At 39.3% G+C, this 25,779-nt stretch overlaps 4 protein-coding genes across 4 annotated transcripts in view; all 4 read right to left on the bottom strand.

Moving 5' to 3' along the window:
- The window catches only part of LOC127842249 (galactocerebrosidase-like), a 41,137-nt gene extending 39,345 nt beyond the window's left edge, over positions 1–1,792 (bottom strand). The window contains exon 1 of the mRNA XM_052371671.1: positions 1,625–1,792. Within this exon, the coding sequence (XP_052227631.1) occupies positions 1,625–1,756 (132 nt within the window). The 5' untranslated portion in view covers positions 1,757–1,792. The remainder of the gene's footprint in view (positions 1–1,624) is intronic.
- A 1,123-nt stretch (positions 1,793–2,915) lies between these two features.
- LOC127840698 (uncharacterized) lies at positions 2,916–4,142 on the bottom strand. The gene has a single exon (XM_052369110.1). The coding sequence runs from the start codon at positions 4,140–4,142 to the stop codon at positions 2,916–2,918; it is 1,227 nt and encodes a 408-aa protein (XP_052225070.1).
- Positions 4,143–4,162: 20 nt separating this feature from the next.
- LOC127840697 (uncharacterized) lies at positions 4,163–6,505 on the bottom strand. The gene has a single exon (XM_052369109.1). The coding sequence runs from the start codon at positions 6,503–6,505 to the stop codon at positions 4,163–4,165; it is 2,343 nt and encodes a 780-aa protein (XP_052225069.1).
- Positions 6,506–7,701: 1,196 nt separating this feature from the next.
- LOC127842256 (N-acetyl-D-glucosamine kinase-like) lies at positions 7,702–25,186 on the bottom strand. Its single transcript, XM_052371682.1, has 9 exons — positions 25,066–25,186; positions 22,010–22,094; positions 20,895–20,993; positions 20,154–20,295; positions 17,057–17,292; positions 16,463–16,550; positions 13,013–13,110; positions 10,954–11,032; positions 7,702–9,072 (listed from the first exon to the last, which is right to left on the bottom strand). Exons 1-9 carry the CDS (start codon positions 25,098–25,100, stop codon positions 8,891–8,893), a joined length of 1,044 nt encoding a protein of 347 aa, XP_052227642.1. The 5' UTR covers positions 25,101–25,186; the 3' UTR covers positions 7,702–8,890.
- Between the last annotated feature and the right edge of the window lie 593 nt (positions 25,187–25,779).

Below are 25,779 nucleotides of genomic sequence, written 5' to 3'. Positions count from 1 at the left end.
TCAGGTCTCATCTAGATGAATGCACATTAACAGGGATACAGTCATGCCATAGATTCATTCATCCTGCAAGTTTACTAAATTAACTCTTTAAAAAAAAAAAATTCTCCATTGAAAATGAAAAAGTAGGAATAGTAGGAAGATTTGGTAAAAAAATAGGAAAAAGTAGGATCCTGATGAAAAAGTAGGAAAAAGTAGGAAAAAGTATGACCGCTTGACAGCCTGAAGATTGTAACTGGTGAAATCGCCGGCTGCCGTTGCTTCCGGAGAACACTGTTATCGGGTTTGTTTAACAAAGCGCATTTTTTCCAATAAAAGCGGCGCATACAGTCGATCTGTCTAAAAACAATGGCGGCGCTCAGAGAGCGTCCTAAAAAACTGCAAAGCGTCCAAAAACACGCTTTTTACATATTGCACGCAAAGTGAGCCGAAGTTAAATGTTGAGAAAGACATTATAGAAAATATCTTATACGATGTTGTATGTTCAGTTGCCAACACAGTCGGAAAAGCTAAACAAAAACGCGACACGACGGGTCCGAACTTAAACACACAAAAAAAACATTGAACGAGTGGAAGGGACAAGTCCCGTGGCTAATCGTTGAAAAGATTGAAGGGGAGAGCCGTTTAAATGTGAAATATGTAAAACTTCATCTAAGGCATGCAATCTAAACACAGTTTGGGCATATGAAGGTATTGGAAAAATAAAATTGTATAATACTGAAAAGACACTGTTGAACTCGTATAAATAAAGTTCTTAGTATGTTTATTTTGATTTTTTGTTGCATGAAAATAACCATTATTATTTATTTTTAGGTCATTTAGAAAAAATAAGAATTATTTACCAAAACTTAGTAGTAACATTAAGAATAAAATTTCAGAGTTAAGAATTCTTTTTGATAATCTGGTAGTAATTTAAGAATTTCACAAAACCTTATCTGGAGCTCTGGTATACATAATAGTATACAGTTTACTTGCTTTAGTTAATTGTCATTGTTAAATTGCACAAGGGACAAAATTGTCACAAAACCGGGTTTTCATTGTGAAAAAAAAATCTGATAAAGGGAGAAAACTCAAACTGAACTTTTGAAATGAACAAACAAAATTAACCCCCTTTGTAAGTTTGTTTTAAAAAAAAATCTATTTTTAGTCGTGGCGACCTTGACCTTGGAGATATCGACGTAATTATTTCGCGCGACACACCGTCCAATGATGGTGAACAAATGATTTTAAAATCTGACAATGAACGACATAGTTATGGCCCGGACAAGCTTGTTCCGCCCGCCCGCCAGCCCGCCCGCATTCGCCAATCTAATAACCAGTTTTTTCCTTCGGAAAACCTGGTTAAAAATGTCTATGGCACTATTACCGGTACACGAAACCCTTGGGGTGCTAGCTGCTACAATGTTAAGGGAATCAATTTTTTGTCACAACGACACAAGCTATTTTTATGATACAGATTTAGTTTGTGCAACTCAAAGAAAGCTAAGACATTAATTGGCAGAAAAGAATGATTGAATAGAACAATAATAGTTAAATGTGGCAAGGTCCTTTACAATGCATCTGCCAAATTATGGTACGAACAATATACGGGACAAAACACTAAATTAACGTCAAAAATATGGGTTACCCCGCCTCCACTTATTGCCCCAATTCCATCAAAGAGGCGGCCTAAACAATAGCCATCATCTACAGTGTATATTTCTGCCCCGGCACGAGGAGATTGTGCGAATGCCACAAGACATATCAACAAGCCCAACATTGTTTACATTGGATTTAGCCTTTTGAGTAACCACAATGCAAGGGCTACGCACTACTAATACTTTCTGGTTTTATAGTTTTTTTTAAGAGTATATAAATATAATTATACTAACTCCTGCACTCATTCCGCCAATTCCATCAAATAGGCGGCATAACCCGTAGCCATCAGCTACAGTGTATATTTCTGCCTCGGCACGAGGAGAATGTGCGAATGCCACAAGACATATCATCAGGCCCAACATTGTTTACATTGGATTTAGACTTTTAAGTAAGCACATTGCAAGGGTAATGGTCGTTTCGCACTGCAACGGCTACGCACTACTAATAGTTTCTTGTTTTATAGTTGAAGCGTAAACGTTATATCAGTGATGCGTATATTTGCAATTAACATGATTTTAATGTAGCCAAATTAAAACTTCGTGTAATAATTACAGTAAAAACCATCTTACTATTTAATTCGTAATAAGCGGATTTTAATAATTAATATTCTGATTTATTAGTGATATTTTTTTATTTACACATGGGCGAAACAACTATAATCGATCTAATTCTAATAAAAATAACATTAATGTGGTGGAATTAAGATCTGTTTGTTCAAATCATAATAATTATACTAATTCCGTCACTTATTCCATCAAATGGGCGGCCTAATCAGTAGCTATCACATGCGGAGTAAATTTCTGCCTCGGCACGAGGGTGATGTGCCAATGCCACAAGACATATCAGGCCCAATATATCAGATTCAGTATTTAGAAAAGGCACAAGGAAACGGCTTCATGCAACCGAATGGTTCATATCTGATTTTGTTGAAAGATATATCTATATAATTCAATTAAATCAGTGATCCATGCATCAAATTTGTTAATGTTATAGTGTTAAGTTCGTAACATACATCATAATAAAGACACAGAGTTTAATTCGAGACAAGGGAATGTTGAAAAAAATAAAAATAAACCAGGGATCTTACAACAACAGTTGTCAGATACAGCCGTGATGCTGCTACTATCTCCTTCATCAGGTGGGTCCATATTCATCGGACGTTTCGGCACTGTCCCACTACGTCCTCCTATGGTGTGCCGACCGGAAGTGATCAATTTCCGGCCAGGAGATAGTAAGCTTCCGCTACACTTCCTCATCTGCCAGGTCTCGGTGGCCAGTCCCTAGTCGACATCCCTGTGTCCCCCTATCCACTTCTCCTCTCTCTTCCGCCATAGCCACAAGGAAGCAGACTCTGTTTTACGTGCAACAACCGATATGGCCCGTTTCCGGACCTGTCCTGTAACCCCCAGTCTGCTGAAAGTGCGCCACAGTGATTGTGCTGGGAAACCTCTGCAGCCCACCTCCACTGGAAAACACCATGCCTTCCAGCCTTTCTCTGTGCAGGTATCTGTGAGGGCCTGGTACTTTTCGCGCTTCCGTTCGAAGCTCTCTTCAATCCGCTCCTCCCATGGTACTGTGAGCTTCACCATCACAACCTGTTTTGATGCAGCTGACCACAGTACTATGTCGGGTCTCTGGTTTGTCACGGTGATCTCCTGTGGAAACTTGAGCTGTTTCTTCAAGTCTGCTTCCATTCTCCAATCTGTTGCCGTTCCAAGAATCCCACATGCGCGTTTGGCCTTTGCCCCTTCTTCTCCGGCTCTGACAAAGGAAATGAATGAGGGGCCTTTGTTGGTCATCTTCTGCGCTTTTCGTGCTTGATCTAGATGATCGGCGATTGAAGCAAGAACCCTGTCGTGACGCCATCTGTATCGACCATCAGACAGGGCTGTCCTGCATGAGCTCAGGACATGCTCCAGATTCGCTGGTCTTCCACAGAGCTTGCAATCTGGCTTTTTGGCAAGACCCCAAGTCACTAGGTTTGTTGGACTTGGCAGCACGTCGTAGACAGACTTGAGCAAGAAACAAAGTCTGTCGCTTTCCATGGTCCAGATCGCATTCCATGTAAGCTTTCTCTGGGGTACTCCCTCCCAGTTCAGCCATTTTCCCTGTTTCCGTAGGGTAACAGCTCTAGTGAGCCTGGATTCTTCCTCCATTCGGCGAATCTCTTCCTGCACTTGGGTGCGTCGGTCTTTTGCACTGGCTTTGCTCCACTGCGAACGGGTGACGCATCCGAAGCCTAGTCGCCCGTGTGCAACATTACCGACAATGTCTCTGTGCCGAAGACGAGCCTCAGCCTCTTCAACTGCCTTGTCAGCCCTCCACTTTCTCCCGGTGTTGACCTGCACTCCTGCTTCTCTAACCTTCTCATCTCTACTGTCTCGTAGCATAATGACTTTCCGAGCCTTTGTGACCTTGTATTCCTCCGTCAGTGATCTGAGAGGTATCTGCAGCTTGCTGGCTGTGCAGTACAAACCGAGGCTGGTGAAACTCTTTGGCACCCCCATCCACCTCCTAAGGAATGAATTTATTGTCCTTTCCATTGTACCACTGTTGATGACGGTACACTGTACACCAGCAGCGGCCACAATAGGCGTGGTAGGATGCCATGTTGGTAAATCAAAGCCTTGAATTTTCCTGGCAGACCACACTTGTCCACATCTTTCAACCAGTTCTCCATTTGCACTACCGTGTCTTTGATACTCTGTTTATCATTGAGTGAGTCTCGAAACCACTTCCCGAGGCACTTCACTGGTTGCTCCTTAACAGTAGGGATGAGCTGATCTTTGATTCTATATCTTGCACTCTCTTGAATCTTTCCTTTCCTCAAAACCATGCTCCTTGATTTCTGGGGTTTGAACTTCATTCTGGCCCACTCGATAAGTTCGCCAATGTCTTGCAGCATCCACCTTCCCTCGACGTACGACTTTGCTGTAATAGTCATATCGTCCATAAATGCCCTCGTTGGTGGTTGGATACACCCCGAAGTCATTTTGGGTCCTCTTGATGGCTTCTCCGCTGACTTCACTATCAGATTCATGGCTGCTGCGAACAGCACCACTGAAATTGTGCACCCGGTAACGATGCCTACTTCAAGTCTCTGCCAGTCAGTGGTTATTGCCCTTGTTGAAAATCTCATGATGAAGCCGTCGAAATAGTGCCGCAACATCTGCCGAAATCGAACGGGTACATGATACAATTGTAGAGTCTTTTGTATCATCTGATGCGGAACAGAACCATATGCATTTGCTAGGTCAAGCCAGATCACTGCGATGTCTCCTTTGTTCTCACGTGCTTCCTTGATGATTTGGGTGATGACACTGGTATGCTCGATGCACCCAGATACACCGGGTACTCCTCCTTTCTGCACAGCTGTATCTATGTACTTGTTCTGAAGCAAATAAGAGGTCATTCTTTTTGAAAGGACAGCGAGGAGTATCTTCCCTTCCACGTTCAGCAAAGAGATAGTCCTGAATTGACCAAGGGTTGACGAATCCTCTTCTTTAGGAATAAAACATCCCTCTGCCTTCAGCCATTCTCTGCAAAGCTCTCCTTTCCTCCAAACAACCTTTATAAGCTTCCACAACCGTAGCAAGATCTTGGGGCAGTTCTTGTATACCCTGTACGGTACTCCATTGGGTCCTGGTGCTGAAGACGCTCTGGCCTTTCTTACAATGTCCTTGACTTCTTGCAACCTAGGTTCTGCGCAATCAAAGTCATGTTCAGGATCATCTGGTGTGAGCAACTTGTCGCACTCTCCCAGTTCCTTGTGACGGTCGCTGTCACTGTACATATCTTTGATGTACTTGTTTGCCTCCTCTTTTGTGCATTGAAGTTCGCCTGTCTTCTTTTCTCCGAGCAAACGCTTCACAAACTGAAATGGATTGCTAGTAAACTGAGCTCTCTTTCGCCTTCTCTCGTGTCTCTTCCGGCGCAGATTCTCTGCTCTCCGTAAACACTGGATCTCCTTCCGTACATCATCTCTCAGTTCTGCCAGACCTTGTTTCTCCTCATCCTCTGCTTGTCTGTATCTGTTTTTCAAGCGTCTGAGTTCTCCCCTTAGGTTGGAAATCTTCTGCAGTCTTCTATTCCCGCCAACCTTGGGTTGTCCGACTTTCTCTTTAGCTGTTCCGAATCGCTCTTTTCCAAATGTGTAGATCAGCTCAGACATGACATGCAGCTTGCTCTCTACTTTGCCTTTTAGAACGTTCTCCATCACCAGTTCCAGCTCCTCTTCAAACGCCTTCCACTTCGCTCTCTCTGTACTTGCGGGCCACATCACTTTCTTCCGCCGCTCTGTAGATTCTACCGCAGCTCGATCTTCAGTCCTCTCTGCGTTATCAATGGTTACCTCACCCTCTTCTGATGCGTGGAGGCTCTGGACACTGTGGTGTTCATCCTGATCCAGCTCCTCCTCCGTCTCACCAAGTTGCCTTGTGCGTTGCAACAGATTTAGGATTGGTGCGCATCCCATCTTTGTGCGATGAATCTTCAGTCCCACCTTATTCTTACACACCTTCCCACAACTACATGTTCTTGCCCAGTCCGTGTTCTGATTCGTTGTCGGTTGATCGGGCGTGTTCGTTACCTGTTGGCTTGTAGGTCGATCATCCTCCCCCACTCTCGTACGACCTTGGGGGTATTTCTTGTGTTGTCTTTCTGTAGCTTGCTCGGGTTTCTTCTTACGAAGAACGTAAACTGACTTGCTGGGACAGTTTACCCCTATGCCAGTCTTTCCTAGCTGCCACCTGTCTCTCCATGGTGTCACTGTACTATTCACAGTTGTCAGCTGGTCTTTCCCAACAGTCACTGGATATCCAGAAGATATAGTTGTCAGATACAGCCGTGATGCTGCTACTATCTCCTTCATCAGGTGGGTCCATATTCATCGGACGTTTCGGCACTGTCCCACTACGTCCTCCTATGGTGTGCCGACCGGAAGTGATCAATTTCCGGCCAGGAGATAGTAAGCTTCCGCTACACTTCCTCATCTGCCAGGTCTCGGTGGCCAGTCCCTAGTCGACATCCCTGTGTCCCCCTATCCACTTCTCCTCTCTCTTCCGCCATAGCCACAAGGAAGCAGACTCTGTTTTACGTGCAACAACCGATATGGCCCGTTTCCGGACCTGTCCTGTAACCCCCAGTCTGCTGAAAGTGCGCCACAGTGATTGTGCTGGGAAACCTCTGCAGCCCACCTCCACTGGAAAACACCATGCCTTCCAGCCTTTCTCTGTGCAGGTATCTGTGTGGGCCTGGTACTTTTCGCGCTTCCGTTCGAAGCTCTCTTCAATCCGCTCCTCCCATGGTACTGTGAGCTCCACAACAACAAATTTAAGTTATCATTAAATTTTTAGCTCACAACAGACAAATACTCCTGTTTCATATGTTCCTTAAAAGAATATTTGATAGAATAAAAGGTACTGGATATATGCACTGAAAATAACAGGTCATTGAAAACGGGCAATTTGTTGATTAGATTGTAATATTATTTGGATGACATTTATGAAACATTTTTTGAAATAAATTTCATTAATGTGTTTCATTCAAATCTGCCTAAATTAAGACATGTTTTTCCTGCAATCATTCTAATTACTCCAGCGTCACCATCAAGGTGATGGCCAAACCATACCTTTTAAACATTTTATAAATATGCAAATGCAAGAAAACAAACCCAAAAGCCTAGCATCAATTTATTGATAACGGGCATGTTACAGACCTCCATAATGAACTTATTCTTAACACATTGAAAACAAAATTAGATGACTGCCTACTGAAGAACTTGCTAGTGATGAGTGTTATAGACACAAAGTGTGAAAGACACGCCAGTAACGCTTCCCACACTTGTATGGCCTTTGCCAATATTCAATCATGCTGTGATACAGCTATTCTACATTTAATGAATGTCTCAAATAATATGTGAGTGAACGATCTCATAAATTAATAAATAAACACAGTTATAAGAAATTGAATAGCTTGTGTGAATTGGTAGCACACAACCATACAAGGCATTTAATTTCTCTTGCTCAAACTCCAGTTCTCTAAACATTTAAAATCTTCACTAACAAGGGATTTTTATATATTTTATTTTCAAAATATAGCTCTGGTTACAAAATATGCATAAACAAAGTAAAAGTATTCACATATTTCATATTCAACAATGTGCAATATTCAGACAAACAAAACATATAAATAACATAAAACAATAAGAAACCAAACAATTAACGAAACCAAACAATTAACTACAAATACTTTGTGCTTAGCAGTAGATTTATCTAAAATAGTGTTGGTATATCTTATGATGTTCAACACAAAAACACAACCCAGTTACTCAGTACAAGCAAATGAACGAAATTTATCATTACTAAATATTAATTCTTGAATATACACAAGCATACCTGCTCTATTAGATGTAATACAGAACTACTCAAACAGAAAATAGCCTAAAACAACTTATTTTCAATTTTGGATAGATATATATATTTCGTGTCTACCGTCTACTTCACATGTGTGTTTGAGGTGCTGTGTGTGTGCATGCAAGTGAGGTGTCACATCTATCTGTGATTTGTGATTCAAATGGCACAATTTTTAAAATACATGATATTAAACAATGCAATAACACATTTTGTTGTTCAAAATCATTATTATAACAAGGCACTCTCTAACAATCACTATTGTATGGCAGTGATGTAGTTGCCATCACACCATACAACATCATGTGGCAACATCACAGTCTTATGTGCTGGCCCCGATTTTACCAATATTCTTAATTCTGTTTTAAAACACTTAGCTTAATACACTTTTTTTCCATATTGCAATAAAATTTGCAAACATTTCATGGTAAACATATTGTTGTACAAGCTTCTGAAAAGACAATTACTAGTAAACGTGAAATAAACAACATAAATACATGTAATAGTGTCTACACCCCCATCAACTTAAGCCAATTATTCTTAAAAAACAACAGACATTTTTAGAAATTGTGCCCGTATTCACCAACCCATTCCTAGATGCAGCATAAATAATAGAGTAAGAACCAAAATAAAATGTTCAGTGTTTGAATATATACAAGCTACCACTGCTTACAATGACCTAAACAGAATATTCCATATGAAGTGTTGATAGAGGCAGTTAATTTGAAGTTTCACTCAAAGGTGAAGCAATTCTTGAATATTCCAGTTGTTTTAAAGAATATTCTTTATTCTTAGACTTAAGTCTAAGAATTTTGTTGTTGATATGGACCCTGATGTCCACTGTTCTACACTTTGTCATGGAAGAATACCTCAGCATTGGCAGCGTAGTCGAGGGGAAGTGTGACACCCACGGCCCTGGCCCCTAGACTCGCGGCCCCTAAACTGGCAGGCTGCTTCAGCCCAACAAGGGTCAACTCCTTGATATGGCTCTGAGCCCCTCGCTTACCCTTGAACACAGACAGGAAACCTGCAATTGAGAGACACTTGCAGTAAGTGCAAAGATGCAAATAAATATTTAATAAATTTTAATATATTGATATTGTTTAAAAGAAAGAAAAGAAACACAGTATAAACAAGAGATTGCCAAGCAATATGGTCCCCTACCGGTGAAACTCCACAATTGTCAGTATTTTTTTATTATTTTGTTTTATATTTGTTGCCATAGCAACAAGAATTCTTCACGTAGGAACAAAATGAAATGACGTGCATAATCTCCATATTGCCCTCTATCCATGTTTCAAGTTTCATGAAAAAATATGAAGAACTTTTAAAGTTATCTCAGTATCCAGAAAAGTGTGACGGACAGACAGACAGACTGACAGACGGAGCGCAAACCATAAGTCCCCTCTGGTTTCACTGGTAGGGGACAATAACTGCTCCTTGATACAGCCATACCCTCTTCACCATTGAATATTAACATGAACCCTGCAATTTAGAGACACTTAAGTTTATCAAAGCGCTGAAGGCACTGAAGTTGTTTGCTGTTGTCGTTTTCCCTGAAAGCGGCCAATATGTACAGATTTCAATGATAAACACTAGACTGGCCAATGTCGTCTTACAAGCTGGTAAATACACTCACTGAGTAGTAGAGCAGACACTCCTAAGCATTCTTATCTGCAGTGCAGACAGGCAGCGGTAATTGTTCCTAGCATAGTGGGTTACGGTTCTTAGCGTAGCTAAGGCTTCTAAGCATATACTGATTTGAAAAACATGGTCTGTAAATTAAGTTGTGAGATAACGCGACCAACTAAAAACTATTTATTTCAGCTCAATTTAATTGTCCTAGTTCTTGGGAAGAACCAGTTCATTTGGGGGGTTATGGAATAATAGTGGGGATTGAATCCATGACTTAACGGTGTCTAGGCGGACACCATATCCACTACACCATGACAACCTACTTGCCAGTATTCTTATCACTCTATATGAGAGAAACTTGATGTGAGTAAAAAGGTGCTATTAATAAATATTTCCTCAATCTAAATATATATATGTGGTAAAATAAGAATGCAATCAAACAAGTATATATAATTAAGGAACTATGCTAACAAAAAAAATCATCAATCAAGACTAAAATTAATTCGCTCATGTCTTGAGATAAATTTGATTATGATTGCCGCACAAACTATAGGAGATTTAAAATAAAAATTACACATTTTTAAAGCAATTTTTCAGCTGTGAACAAATCCTATGCATTTAAAACTTTAAAAGTCAAACACCTGTCAACATCTTAATGCTAAAAACAAAGGCCACTTTATGATTTGGGGTCAAATACTATAGGTAAATTGAATATATTAGGTAATGATTGGATAAGTCGTTGTTTCTATCTTGATAAATTAACTCTTTCAGTGCGGGAACCGAATTTTGAAGGCCTTTGCAAACAGTTTGGATCCAGATGAGACGCCACAGAACGTGGTGTCTCATTTGGATCCAAACTGTTTGCTATTCTGATAGTATTCTTAGAAAAAAAATCGAAGAAAATGCTAATTTTAGAAATTCAGCAGACAACATTTGAGCAGACGACAAATTTCCCAGCATGCAAAGGGTTAATACTGAAAGTCATATTGAATACGACTTGACTAAACTTTTACAGTAATATCGATATAACTGAACATTAACTTACCATGTCATGGTAACACTTTGAACTTAATTAACATGGCTACACTGTAAGCCATAATCTTTAAACTGTCATGGTTTCAATACTTAAACTGTACTTATGTAATGAAACATTTTCCAGATTAGAGTTGACAGCACAGTTAATCTGGAACTACACTTAACACACATGCATTAAGCCCCATTTTGCCAGAGCCCTACTCAAAGCTATTTTTTGCTTACACTAGTATATACTGACCAGGTTTCAGAAACTTCCAACTTTTCCACACCGATCCAACAGCAACAATGTGGAGACCTCCAGGACCATCCAGCAGACTCTAATTGAAATTCAAAATGTTTAATTGAATTTTAAAGAATGTACATAATTATGAGCTTTGCTCTGGAAAAACAGGGTTTAATGTATAAGTGTAAAGTGTTGTCCCAGGTTATCCTGTGTAGTCCACACAGGCTTATCAGCAAGGGGACAGTTTCCGCCTTATCTGATTTTTTGCTTTATGTGGAGTGCACAGGTTAATCAGGGACGACACTTCACGCACATGCATTGAGCTCTGTTTTCCCGGAGCGATAGTCGATATGGTTTTAATATCATCAATTAAATTCCTCAATCTTAACCCAACAAATGAGTAGGAATGAGAAAAGTTAAATGCAATTATAATTAAACTTTGAATGGTACCATAAATAAAATGAAGTTGAAGCTTGAAGCAATTTCATAATTGCCTAGTAATTATAAGTTTTAAACAAGAGTGCCAAACTGTCACAAGATACGCCTGTTTGAAGGTTTTGGACAACTTGATAACTTTACCATGACCCATATTTGAACTTGACCTACATATCATCTAGACACAACTTTTGACCAAATTTAGTGAAGATCAGATGAAAGCTACTTCAATTAGAGAGCAGACACCATGCTAAATGCTTGAAATGCACTAAGTGACCTCGTGAACTAGTTTTTGACCCAGCATGACCCATATTTGAACTTGACCTAGATATTGTCTAGAAACAACTTCTGACCAAATTTGGTGAAGATTGGATGAAAACTACTTCTATTAGAGAGCGGACACCATGCTAAATGCTTGAAATGCACTAAGTGACCCTGTGACCTAGTTTTTGACCCTGCATGACCCATATTTGAACTTGACCTAGATATTGTCTAGATACAACTTCTGACTAAGTATGGTGATTATCGGATGAAAACTACTTCTATTACAGAGCGGACACCATGCTAAATGCTTGAAATGCACTAAGTGATCCCGTGACCTAGTTTTTGACCCGGCATGACCCATATTCCAACGTGACCTAGATATTGTCCAGATACAACTTCTGACCAAGTTTGGTGAAGATCCGATAAAAACTACTTCAATTAGAGAGCGGACACCATGCTAAATGCTTGAAATGCGCTAAGTGACCCTGTGAACTAGTTTTTGAACCGGCATAACCCATATTCGAACTTGACCTAAATATGGTCTAGATAAAACTTCTGACCAAGTTTGGTGAAGATCGGATGAAAACTATTTGAATTAGAGAGCGGACACTGCTGTGAGCACCGCCCGCCCGCCTCCAAAGTGAAACTATAATACGTCCCGTTTTTTTTTAAACAGGCATATAAAAAATAAATAAGAATTACATTTAAAAAATAAGATTGTAAAAACATGAAACAAGAGAACCACATAACGGGAGCAATTGCTCGGCTGCGGGTGCAGTTTTGAATAAATGAAAGCTTGTCTGAATTTTTTTTTCTTTTTTATAGAGGTCACAGTGACCTTGACCTTAGACCTAGTGACACAAAAATGGGTGTGGCGTGTAGAACTCATGAAGGTGCAGATACATATGAAGTTTCAATGTTGAAGGTGGAAGCACTTTGATTTAGAGCCAATGTTCAAAAGGTTAACAAAATGTTAAGGTTTAAGCACAACGCATAAGGGGGACGACATGACACGACAATACGAGCTGGCTATGACATTACCTCGGGTTTTCTCCGAAAACAGCCAAGCTAAAAATTAAACTCTTAATAGGTCTTAATGCTTGTGCTAACTGTGAAATCCTCATAAACAAATATTTTTAACAATATTTACTTTTTTGAAATATGTTACTGCTAAAAGACATTAAAAGAAAATAAACTAAAAACTAACAAATAAATGAATGAAAAGGAGTTTCCTAAAAAAGGTCATTGAAAGCTTTGTGAATACTACCCCAAGACAACAAATTTACTACTGTGAGTTAATGCAGAGAACAAAGTTCATTAACATAGAAAATAATTCAATCAGGAAGATTACCAACTATAGACACAGGGAGGTTACCTGAGATATGGCCGGCTCCACTGCCAGAACATGGCTGCCAAGCACCAGCCCTGCATCATGGAACACCTGCTGACACAGCTCATCCCCGTCCTCAGCACCTGACATCATACAGCTGAACAGTCAGAACACAGCAATGAAAACATGAAAACATAATTCTGAACAGTCAGAACATAGCAAACAAAACACGAAAACATAAACCTGAACTGTCAGAACATAGAGACTGAAACACCAACACATAAACCTGAACAGTCATAAAATAGCAACCAAAAGATGAAAACATAAAACAAAACAGTCAGAACATAGCAACTTTGAAACACAAAAAATCAACCTGAACAGTCAGAACATAAAAAGCAAAACACGAAAACATAAAACTAAACAGTCACAACATACCAACCAAAACACAAAACACATAAACCTGAACATTCAGAACATAGTAACTTAAACACGAAAACATAAACCTTAGCAATTAGAACATAGAAACCAAAACCTGAAAACATAAATGTCAACAATAACAAGAGCTGTCACTATAGGATGACTTATGCCCCCTATAAACGCTTGATAGAAGTTATGAGCTTTTTTTGAAACCTAAACACAGATTTCGAAGCCTAAACGCGGACCCTAAGTTCAAGGTCAAGGTCACAGGGGTCAAAATTTGCGTGCGTATGGAAAGGCCTTGTCTGTATACACATGCATACCAAATATGAAGGTTATATCTCATGGGACATAGAAGTTTTGAGCATTTTTCGAAACCTAAACGCAGATTTCGAAACCTAAACGCGGACCCTAAGTTCAAGGTTAAGGTCACAGGGGTAAAACGTTTTGTGCGTATGGAAAGGCCTTGTCCGTATACACATGCATACCAAATATGAAGGTTATATCTCAAGGGACAAAGAAGTTATGAGCATTTTTCGAAACCTAAACGCAGATTTCAAAACCTAAACGCGGACCCTAAGTTCAAGGTCAAGGTCACAGGGGTAAAATGTTTTGTGCGTATGGAAAGGCCTTGTCCATATACATATGCATACCAAATATGAAGGTTATATCTCAAGGGACATAGAAGTTATGAGCATTTTTCGAAACCTAAACGCAGATTTTGAAACCTAAACGCGTACCCTAAGTTCAAGGTCAAGGTCACAAGGGTAAAAAATTGTGTGCATATGGAAAGGCCTTGTCCATATACACATGCATACCAAATATGAAGGTTATAACTCAAGGGACATAGAAGTTATGAGCATTTTTCGAAACCTAAACGCAGATTTTGAAACCTAAACGCGGACCCTAAGTTCAAGGTCAAGGTCACAGGGGTAAAAAATGTGTGCGTATGGGAAGGCCTTGTCCGTATACACATGCATACCAAATATGAAGGTTATATCTCAAGGGACATAGAAGTCATGAGCATTTTTCGAAACCTAAACGCAGATTTTGAAACCTAAACGCGGACCCTACGTTCAAGGTCAAGGTCACAGGGGCAAAAAATTGTGTGCATATGGAAAGGCCTTGTCCATAAACACATGCATACCAAATATGAAGGTTATAACTCAAGGGACATAGAAGTTATGAGCATTTTTCGAAACCTAAACGCAGATTTCAAAACCTAAACGCGGACCCTAAGTTCAAGGTCAAGGTCACAGGGGTAAAAAATTTGTGCGTATGGAAAGGCCTTGTCCGTATACACATGCATACCAAATATGAAGGTTATATCTCAAGGGACATAGAAGTCACGAGCATTTTTCGAAACCTAAACGCAGATTTCGAAACCTAAACGCGGACCCTAAGTTCAAGGTCAAGGTCACAGGGGTCAAAATTTGCGTGCATATGGAAAGGCCTTGTCCGTATACACATGCATACCAAATATGAAGGTTATAACTCAAGGGACATAGAAGTCATGAGCATTTTTCGAAACCTAAACGCAGATTTCGAAACCTAAACGCGGACCCTAAGTTTAACGTCAAGGTCACAGGGATAAAAAAAATTGTGCGTATGGAAAGGCCTTGTCCGTATACACATGCATACCAAATATGAAGGTAATATCTCAAGGGACATAGAAGTCACGAGCATTTTTCGAAACCTAAACGCAAAGTGTGACGGAAAGACAGACAGACAGACAGACGGACAGTCCGATCACTCTATGCCGCTTTTTCTTCGAAAAGGGGGCATAAAAACACAGCAACCAAAACACAAAAACATAAACCTGAACAGTCAGAACACAGCAACCAAAACATAAAATATAAACCTGAACAGTCAGAAAATAGCATTCAAAACACGCAAACACAAAGTGAACAATCAGAACATAGCAAAAAATCACACCAAAAACATAAACCTGAACAGTCAGAACATAGCAACCAAAACCTGAAAACATAAACCTGAACAGTCAGAACACAGCATCCAAAACATGAAAACATAAACCTGACCAGTCAGAACATAGCAACCAAAATCTGAAAACATAAACTTGAACAGTCAGAACACAGCAACCAAAACCTGAAAACATAAGCCTGAACAGTCAGAACATAACCAAAACACAAATACATAAACCTGAACAGTCAGAACATAACAACCATAAACCGTAACACATTTACATGACCAGTCAGAGCACAGCAACCAAAAACACAAAAGCATAAAACCTGAACTGTCAGAACAAAGCAACCAACACACAAAATTAAAAACCTGAACAGTCAAAATAGGAAAACATAAATACGAACAGTTAGAACATAGCAACCAAAATCTGAAAACATAAACCTGAACAGTCAGAACATAGCAATAACACATAAACCTGAACAGTTAGAACATATCAACCAAAACTGTAACACATAAACCTGAAAAGTTAGAACATACTAACCAAAACCTGAAAACATAAACGTGGACAGTCAGAACATAGCAGCCAAAAAATTTGAACACAAATCTCAACCCTCAGAGAATTGCAAGTAAAACATTGATGACACAACAAGCAAAATGTTGACAGCAAATCAATCACAACACTGCAAATTTGTATGCTATGGCGATGACATATTTGAAGTTTTCATTCAATAACTTGACAAATGTTTAAATAGCTCCCAATATGTTTAACACTTTTATGCAGATAAATCTAAAAAATACAATTTATACAAACTCGGGTCCTTTAAGATACAGGATAACAGGCCTTTTTCTGGCTATTTTGGGAAAAATGTAAATACTGATTTGCATTTTGTACGCGACTAAAGTCAACTGAATTGTGATTTTTTAAATAAAATAAATATCTTTATAATTATTAAAATGATCAGAACAAATCATACACATGATAGTTATTTTTTTTAGATGAAATTGAAATAAAAATTGAGATAATTATCATTTGATACTTTTGAATAAATTGGAAGATTTTTTTTTATATTTGTGTTTGTTTTAAATACTTGGCTTAAGGAATAGGTCTGTTTGACTGAGTGGTAGATAAGGCTGAAAAATGCCTGGAATGTTTACCTTTTGCAAGGTGTTTGCACATTCCAGCTATATTGGATTTGTCAAACTTTGCATACATGTGCTCCAACATGCCGGTCCTATCAGCTACCTGAAACGGGAAAGCAAACTTGTAATCCAGGTACATCCTAGAGGCTAATTAGAGTGCTTAAATGCTCAATCAAGTTTTCTGGTGCAAAAGGATATCATTTTAGACCAAATTGATTTTAAGTAGTGTTCACAGATTTAATTATATGTAGAAAGAACTACTCAAGGGCATTTATATACTAAGACATTCACACACTTCTTGTTAATAAGATTTAAATAGAATTGTGACCAGCTTCAAGGTCAAATGTACTGACAAATCTCAGGTCATGCCCCATTTTAGTCAGAAAATTATTAGCATGTATGATCACTGGGAATTAACAAACTTGTCTTGCCCATCTAAACTTCAGTGTGATGGCACATTCTATGTTTGTTTCAATTTAATCCCTTGAAAAATGCTCCACAAACATATTCAGAAAACTTGACCTACCAACCGACCAACCAACCATTGACTCCTATATACAATCTTCCTGCAGCGTTATGATAATAACATCAGCTGGCAGTCTTGCCTACCTTAAAATGCTCCTTCATAATGGTGCGTACACGTTCCACATTGAACTTAGACTTTGTCTCACAAAGGCTAAAGTTGTCATCATGGTCGAACAGTATCTTGAGGGCCCGCTGGGAGATCCAGTAGGCTGACCCCTCGTCCCCTAAGAGATGACCCCAGCCCCCGCAGCGCCGGGTCGTCTTGTCTGGGTTGATCAGCTGACAGTTGGATCCCGTTCCTGCTATCAGCACTATGCCTCCTAATGATGGACATAAAATTGCATTACATTTAATACATATGCGCCTTATTCTGGGAAAACCCACAGTCAACACAGGCTAATCAGGGAGTCCAAACAGGCTAATCAGGGAGTCCACACAGGCTAATCAGGGAGTCCACACAGGCTAATCAGGGTCTCCACACAAACTAATCAGGGAGTCCACACAGGCTAATCAGGGAGTCCAATCAGGCTAATCAGGGATGCCACACAGGCTAATCAGGGATGCCACACAGGCTAATCAGGGATGCCACACAGGCTAATCAGGGATGACACACATGCTAATCAGGGATGCCACACAGGCTAATCAGGGATGCCACACAGGCTAATCAGGGATGCCACACAGGCTAATCAGGGATGCCACACAGGCTAATCAGGGATGCCACACGGGCTAATCAGGGATGACAAACAGGCTAATCAGGGATGCCACACAGGCTAATCAGGGAATCCACACAGGCAAATCAGGGATGCCACACAGGCTAATCAGGGATGACACACAGGCTAATCAGGGATGCCACACAGGCTAATACGGGATGCCACACAGGCTAATCAGGGATGCCACACAGGCTAATCAGGAATGACACACAGGCTAATCAGGGATGACACACAGGCTAATCAGGGATGACACACAGGCTAATCAGGAAGATCACACAGGCTAATCAGGGAGTCCACACAGGCTAATCAGGGAGTCCACACAGGCTAATCAGGGAGTCCACACAGGCTAATCAGGGAGTCCATGCAGGCTTATCAGGGAGTCCACACAGGCTAATCAGGGAGTCCACGCAGGCTAATCAGGGAGTCCACACAGGCTAATCAGGGAGTTCACACAGGCTAATCAGGGACGACACACAGGCTAATCAGCGATGACACACAGGCTAATCAGGGAGTCCACACAGGCTAATCAGGGAGTCCACACAGGCTAATCAGGGAGTCCACACAGGCTTATCAAGGAGTCCACGCAGGCTAATCAGGGAGTCCACACAGGCTCATCAGGGAGTCCACACAGGCTAATCAGGGAGTCCACACAGGCTAATCAACGAGTCCACACAGGCTACTCAGGGAGTCCACACAGGCTAATCAGGGATGACACACAGGCTAATCAGGGATGACACACAGGCTAATCAGGGATGACACACAGGCTAATCAGGGATGCCACACAGGCTTATCAGGGATGCCACACAGGCTAATCAGGGATGCCACTTTTCGCTTTTATGGTATTTTTTATTTGAATGGAGACTCTTTTTAGCAAAAATCCAGTTAAGGCGGAAAGTGTGTCTCTGATTAGCCTGTGCCGACTGCAAAGGCTAACCTAGGACAACATTTTACGCACATGCGCATTAAGCCCTGTTTTTCTCAGAGTGAGGTTCGTATGTTTTTGCAGTGAACAAATCCCCACTGTTGCTAACCCATTTTATTAATACAAATGTGACATCACTTCCTGATCGTCATTCATCTTGCAGATTCATAAGTACACTAGAATTACTAATTTTATACATGTATGTACAATAAATACTTAAACTTGTCATGTAATGTCAACTTCACTTCTGAACATGTACAAAAAAGATGAACACCTTTGTTAATTCATCAAACTGGTAAGCATTTAAATTGCTTTTAATAATTCCCAGAGTGATTGTATATGCTTAGATATATATTACCAATATACAGAGTGGTCAGTTTTGCAAATCTTTCCTAGAAACTTGTCATGCATATGTTGGACCAAAAATAAAACAGTAAAACAGTAGAACCTATCAAACAACGTGAATACCAACACAGCATCACCTGTGGAATGGTGGTTACCAACCTGTCAGGTTGCTGTGAATAGTATGCCCCACTTGCTAATTATTAGGGATGGCAGGGAATATTGTGCCCCAGTTGCTCATGTGCTGGTAAAGCACAATAGCAGAAAATAGTGCTCCCCAGTTGCATACCTGTTGGGATGGCAGTGAATAGTGCTCCCTAGTTGCTTACCTGTTGGGACGGCAGTGAATAGCACTCCCCAGTTGCTTATCTGTTGGGATGGCAGTGAATACTGCTCCCTAGTTGCTTAGCTGTTGGGATGGCAGTGAATAGCACTCCCCAGTTGCTTACCTGTTGGGATGGCAGTGAATAGCACTCCCCAGTTGCTTACCTGTTGGGATGGCAATGAATAGTGCTCCCTAGTTGCTTACCTGTTGGGATGGCAGTTAATAGTGCTCCCCAGTCGCTTACCTGTTGGGATGGCAGTTAATGGTGCTCCCCAGTTGCTTACCTGTTGGGATGGCAGTTAATGGTGCTCCCCAGTTGCTTACCTTTTGCGATGGCAGTTAATGGTGCTCCGCAGTTGCTTACTTGTGAGGATGGCAGTGAATAGCACTCTCCAGTTGCTTACCTGTCGGGATGGCAGTGAATAGTGCTCCCAAGTCGCTTACCTGTTATGATGGCAGTAAATGGTGCTCCCCAGTTGCTTACCTGTTGGGATGGCAGTGAATAGTGCTCCCTAGTTGCTTACCTGTTGAGATTGCAGTAAATAGCCCTCCCCAGTTGCTTCTCTTGGGATGGCAGTCAATAGCCCTCCCCAGTTACTTACCTGTTGGGATGTCAGTGAATAGACCTCCCCAGTTGCTTACCTGTTGGGAAGGCAGTGAATAGACCTCCCCAGTTGCTTACCTGTTGGGAAGGCAGTGAATAGCACTCCCCAGTTGCTTACCTGTTGGGAAGGCAGTGAATAGCACTCCCCAGTTGCTTACCTGTTGGGAAGGCAGTTAATAGCCCTCCCCAGTTGCTTATCTGTTGGGATGTAAGTAAATAGCCCTCCCCAGTTACTTACCTGTTGGGATGTAAGTAAATAGCCCTCCCCAGTTACTTACCTGTTGGAATGGCAGTGAATAGTGCTCCCCAGGAATCACTGGCCACGAACACCTCTTCGCAATCATTGCTATACTCCGTCTTGATCTTGGCTATCAGCTGCTTCTGTGACTCAACCTCATCAGCACCGCTCATTGAGAGGCCCTGGAGTATATTTTGGTTACTTTGGATAATTAGCAGTATTTTAGTGATTATGATGATTTGTAAATAATGAATTTTAGGATTACATCAGTAAGTATATTGGTTTGTTACATGTAGTTTGGATTTTCAGCAGTATTTCAGTGAGTATACTGGTTTATTATTTTGGATTTTTAGCAGTATTTTGGTCATTTCGATGTGGTCAGTTAACCTTATTAAACATAATTGGAAATAATTCAGGTGATCTGAGCCAGTAAAGCAGTAAGAGTACACACTTCTAATGCAGGGTAACTGACAAACTTGAATCAGAAATAGGGGAAAATGGCAGTTCCATCATTTTTTTAATTAATAAGATTCAATCAATTCTGTAAAGAACTAAGGTTCACCAGTGTTTCCAATAGTTAGGAGCCATATTCAGAAAAAACATGGTTTAATGCAGGCTAATCAGGGATGGCGGTTTCAGCCCAAACTGGTATTTCTCTTAAAATAAAAGAGGAAAGTGTCATCCATGATAAGCCTGTGCCAACTGCAGAGGCTAATCTGGGATGACACTTAATGTACATGCATTTAACCCTATTTTCCCAGACCAAAGCTCCTTTACATACCAGTGCCTTCAGTCGGACCCCTGCCTCCAGTCCTGCAGTCTTCTTTGCTGCCATCAACATTCCGTGTATCCGACGACAACACTCATCCTGGCCAATCAGCTGAGGGCATTGAACAAATATAAACAATCAGGACTTTTTTTAATTATTAAAAAATGATTGCTTTTCACAAATTTGAGAAGTTTGCGAGTCAAAATTTTACAATTTGTTTAAGTTCGAGACTAATTTTTTCACTATTTTGAATAGTTTGTGATTCATTTTTTCACAAAATGAGGGGGTAAAAGCTACTTCACAAAGATCAGGAAAATAGTCCTAAACAAACATCTACATTTGATGAACTTAGTTGAAAACTATCTTTTAAGCAAGTGATTGCATTATTTGCCAACGGCTGACTGAGACACCAAATTCCAGCTTGTTTCCTGCTTTGTACTATGTGCTACCCAGTTTCAAACCATGGTCAAGATAAACGTTCTGACAATATTTAATAAAAATAATAAGGTCACAAATGAGGCTTTATTACCTGTTTTTCAGCCCACTTGACCCAGATTTGAACTTGGCCTACATATTTTTGAGACAAACATTCTTGCCATGATCCATATTGAATCATAAATGTGGCTTCTAGAGTTGCAAAAAGGTTTGTGGACTGTCCCCTTGTGGCATACCAATTGTTTGTTGGACTCAGTACAATTATTTGTTGGACTTAGTAACATACTCATTGGTAATAAGACTCACCCTTGGTGACATACTCATTTGTGCAATAGAAGCCTGCCTCATATTGAAATACCATTTAGTTAAAATTCAATCAATTGCATCAAAAGCCTCAGGCTTATAGAAACGCTCTCGTGTCCGTATCCTGGGCCTATAACCAGTACTTGGTGTCTTTGGGGAAGATCTAGAGAACGCTCCCCGAGCGGGGATCGAACCCTTGACATCTCCATCCCGAAATACCATTTTGCTTGGTTGAATCCCTTTCAGTGACATGTACATGTACCAATTAATTCATGGACTCCCTCTCAGTAAAATACTCGTCTGTTGGTGGACTGCACCCTCATTTTAACAGACCCTCCCTCATCCTCAGTCATCCAATTGATTGTAAGACCCCCACCTCAGTGACATACCCATTGGTTGGTGGACTCCCCCTCGCTCCAAGCAAGAATTTTGCCATCAGACCTGTACAACACAAACTTGGAGTGTGTCGCTCCACTGAAAATAAACAATACAACACTTACTTAGCTACTCAGGCATTCACAAGTTTAGCTTTCAAAGATATGCTTAAACACTGAGAGATAACAATCACTAGAGTCTGCAATGTTGTGGTAAAACTGGTTAAACATGTCTGCTGGTATCAAAATTTAATGGATACTGTTGAGCTGTCACGCGTTTCAAAAACCTTGCAAAAACACCATTTTCATTGAATTTGAAAGAAACATAACATGCATCCATTAAATTGAGGTTAAAATAATTTGTAATAGCATAATTGTAGTGTAGTGCAGTATTAGCCATATTTTTATAGGTACATGGTAACCAAACAGAAAAGTTAGTATTCATTTAAATATAAGTACTACATTGTATTTCAATGAAGTTTTTCTTGGATGAGAACGTTCATACAGCTCCCAGAAGTGTAAAGGAAAAACCAATAACCACTAGTTCTTCTTGAATGCTCTGAGCTTTTATAAGTACATACGTACAGCTAAGAGCGTCAATAGCTGGGAGTTGGATTATTGCAACTGCCATAACCACCAGAACACAGTCATGGCTTTTGACAAACTTAGCTTACCAGTAAAAGGCAGTATCTGGCAGTTGGTCCCCCCCACCCGCCAAAAGATACTTTTTTTCTTTTATTATATATACACATACACACTTTTTTATCCATAACTTTTATCAAATCCTTTCTCTCTTAGTGGCATGTCTACCTAACGCTTAAAGGCCAAATTATGACTATTATTAATTAATACGAGACCACAGTGCCTTCGTAAAAACTAGTGTTAGTAGTTTAGTGGCGTGTAACCAATAATTGATAAAGTACATGTACATGATGTAGACATGTAGACTGGGGGTGTAGTTTCTTTGATTTCCAGTCGTTACACCCCCTGGACGTTACACCCCTAGTCATTACACCCTCTAAGCCTGGACATTACACCCACCAAGATGTAAACATAATTGATTAGGTTACTAAGGTGTGATCACACCTACCATGGGGCACACTTCACTTGATTAATGATGTTTCTGCTTTAATGTTTGTTCAATGGGGGTCTTTCCAAGTGTTTTTAATTGTTTGTTTGTCTGTCTTATTGATGTGCAGTGTTAATTAGGAAATAACAATTTTTTGGTGTGAAAAACATTGTTCTTTGATCTTTTGTTATCAAATGGTCGTGTAACTGATAAATAATTTAAAACACCAACTTAGTTTAAGCTTATAAGCTGCGCCATTCTTGACCAATTTATTTTTGTAAATACTCATTTATAAAGTTTGGAATACTAATAATACTTTCTTATTTTTATATAAATGAAATTCAATTTAATGGTCTTATGATTTACATTTTATTAACAAAAATATTATTTTTCTAAAAATATGATATGATATGTAACAGAATGGTATTTATGCAGGAAAAGGGTAATGGGTAGAGACATGAGGGATTATACATGTTATATATATTTTTGTTATCATTCAAATAATTAAGTTGATCTTATGTTGCATTAAGACTCATGCCCCAATTTAGTGTTTTAAATCATTGACACAGTTTTGTGTCATCATTTATGAAACACAATTTGTAAAACTAACAGTAACACTGGGCCACTTAGATAAACATTGGACCTATTTGGGCCACATTAGGGCCAGACAAAGACCCTCTAACTGTTTATTAGGGGCCATAAAAGATACACAGACTAGTGCCAATTAGGGCCCTCCCATAAACTGTGAAAACATGCTTTGATTGCTACAGTAAGTGACAGATTCCTGTTAATTGTGTTTCAATATAAAAAAAGTATTTCTTCAATTGTCCCTCATTATCAATTCTGACTTTAAAGTTTAATGATATTGTAATTAATGAACTTTGAAGTCTGCAGTAAAATTTTATATATCATACAGTGACAATATGTTACTTCTATTTCAATATCTAACAAACTCACTGAAACCAACAGATAAAGGATATTTTTACTTTATTAATACTTGCTTTAAATTAATAGCAAGTTACCTCCTTTTGTTTGAGTGACATGAAAGGGCAGATTTGCTTCATTGTCAATATCAGAGACATAACACTGCATGCATTTTATGCATGCTTATCAAATAGATATATCAATAGATAAGTGAAATACTATGGTTACTACAATAGTAATAAAACTTAAGTAACAGATGTGATACACTGAGATTGCCTTAGTCCTTATGTATTTGAGGCCGTTTCCATAAATAATAAAGAATTATTGCTTATAGCTTTAAAGATTTTTTTTTACAATAAATTTCTTAAAAAAACAAAACATATCAATTACAGAATAATGATTGATTTAATATCTTATTTAATTAAAATCTTCTTATGTGATGTTTAAATTATATATATAATTGTATATTCTTGAAAAAAGTATTTATGATTTAGATGCATATTATAACATTATGGTGAAATAAAAATAAATGTATATGAATTAAGATTGTGTTTTGTTTATTCTAAATAATTATTGTATTTATCCTTATTTTATTTTGTTTTCAAAGTTTTTTCTGTCTGTATTATTTATGATTTAGATGCATATTATTACATTATGGTGAAATAAAATAAATATATTCCTGTATATTCTTGAAAAAAAAAGTATTTATTATTTAGATGCATATTGTTACAGTCATTCTGGTGAAAAAAAAATGTTTTAAATGATGGCTGCTCAAGTAAATAATTTGAGCAACCATTAATCTCATCAGTGTCATCTTACATGACAAATCCAATTAGTGGTTCATAAGTTGATTACACCTTTCTAATCTAATCAATATCTTGGTGGGTGTAATGTCCAGGCTTAGAGGGTGTAATGACCAGGGGTGTAACGTCCAGGGGGTGTAATGACTGGACACCGTTTCTTTTCGGTACAGACCCAGTGATCATGCATATAACGTCCAGATTAGCATGCCTACAATGTATTTAAACAAAACTCAAGTTTACATACGATGCTTTGCATCGATATGGCGATGCCTTACCCTTCTAAGCCTCCAAAGTATTGTAAATCCGTCATCGCACAAATCGATGTTTTCACGCAAAACGTCAAACAGTGCACCGACGGTAATTCATGAGATCATCCGGGGCAGGTATAAAACCCGGAAATATCCGGAAAACCCGGAAATCTTTAAGGTAAAACCCGGAACCGATATAAATGGTTATAACTTCATTATTATTCGTCCGATATTAATTATAATGGTACCGTTGTAAAGAAGATCCTCTACAGATTCTAACCATATCAAAATATTTTATGGCAGGGTCGTAGTCGGCCTGTAAATCGCGGACAAAGTCGGCCTGTTTTAACGTTTTTTTTTACACACGCAAATGCCGAAAAGAAAACCCGGAACCGATATAAATGGTTATAACTTCATTATTATTCGTCCGATATTAATTATAATAGTACCGTTGTAAAGAAGATCCTCTACAGATTCTAACCATATCAAAATATTTTATGGCAGAGTCGTAGTCGGCTTGTAAATCGCGGAAAAAGTTGGCCTGTTTTAACGTTTTTTTTACACACGCAAATGCCGAAAAGAAAACCCGGAACCGATATAAATGGTTATAACTTCATTATTATTCGTCCGATATTAATTATAATGGTACCGTTGTGAAGAAGATCCTCTACAGATTCTAACCATATCAAAATATTTTATGGCAGAGTCGTAGTCGGCCTGTAAATCGCGGACAAAGTTGGC

The sequence above is a fragment of the Dreissena polymorpha genome, chromosome 8 (assembly GCF_020536995.1).
Source record: "Dreissena polymorpha isolate Duluth1 chromosome 8, UMN_Dpol_1.0, whole genome shotgun sequence".
Lineage (NCBI taxonomy): Eukaryota > Metazoa > Mollusca > Bivalvia > Myida > Dreissenidae > Dreissena > Dreissena polymorpha.
Note: the sequence above shows the minus strand (reverse complement) of the source record. Positions and strands in the feature narration are given on the sequence as shown.

What these genes read in the sequence shown, in the direction of transcription:
- LOC127840698 (XM_052369110.1), bottom strand. Translation starts at nt 4,142, where the DNA reads ATGGGGGTGCCAAAGAGTTTCACCAGCCTCGGTTTGTACTGCACAGCC.
- LOC127840697 (XM_052369109.1), bottom strand. Translation starts at nt 6,505, where the DNA reads ATGAAGGAGATAGTAGCAGCATCACGGCTGTATCTGACAACTATATCT.
- LOC127842256 (XM_052371682.1), bottom strand. Translation starts at nt 25,100, where the DNA reads ATGACGGATTTACAATACTTTGGAGGCTTAGAAGG. An exon ending in ATTCACTGCCATTCCAACAG is followed by an intron (nt 17,293 to 20,153) that starts GTAAGTAACTGG and finishes GTCCATCATTAG; the next exon opens with GAGGCATAGTGCTGATAGCA. An exon ending in GTGCAAACACCTTGCAAAAG is followed by an intron (nt 13,111 to 16,462) that starts GTAAACATTCCA and finishes GTATGATGTCAG; the next exon opens with GTGCTGAGGACGGGGATGAG.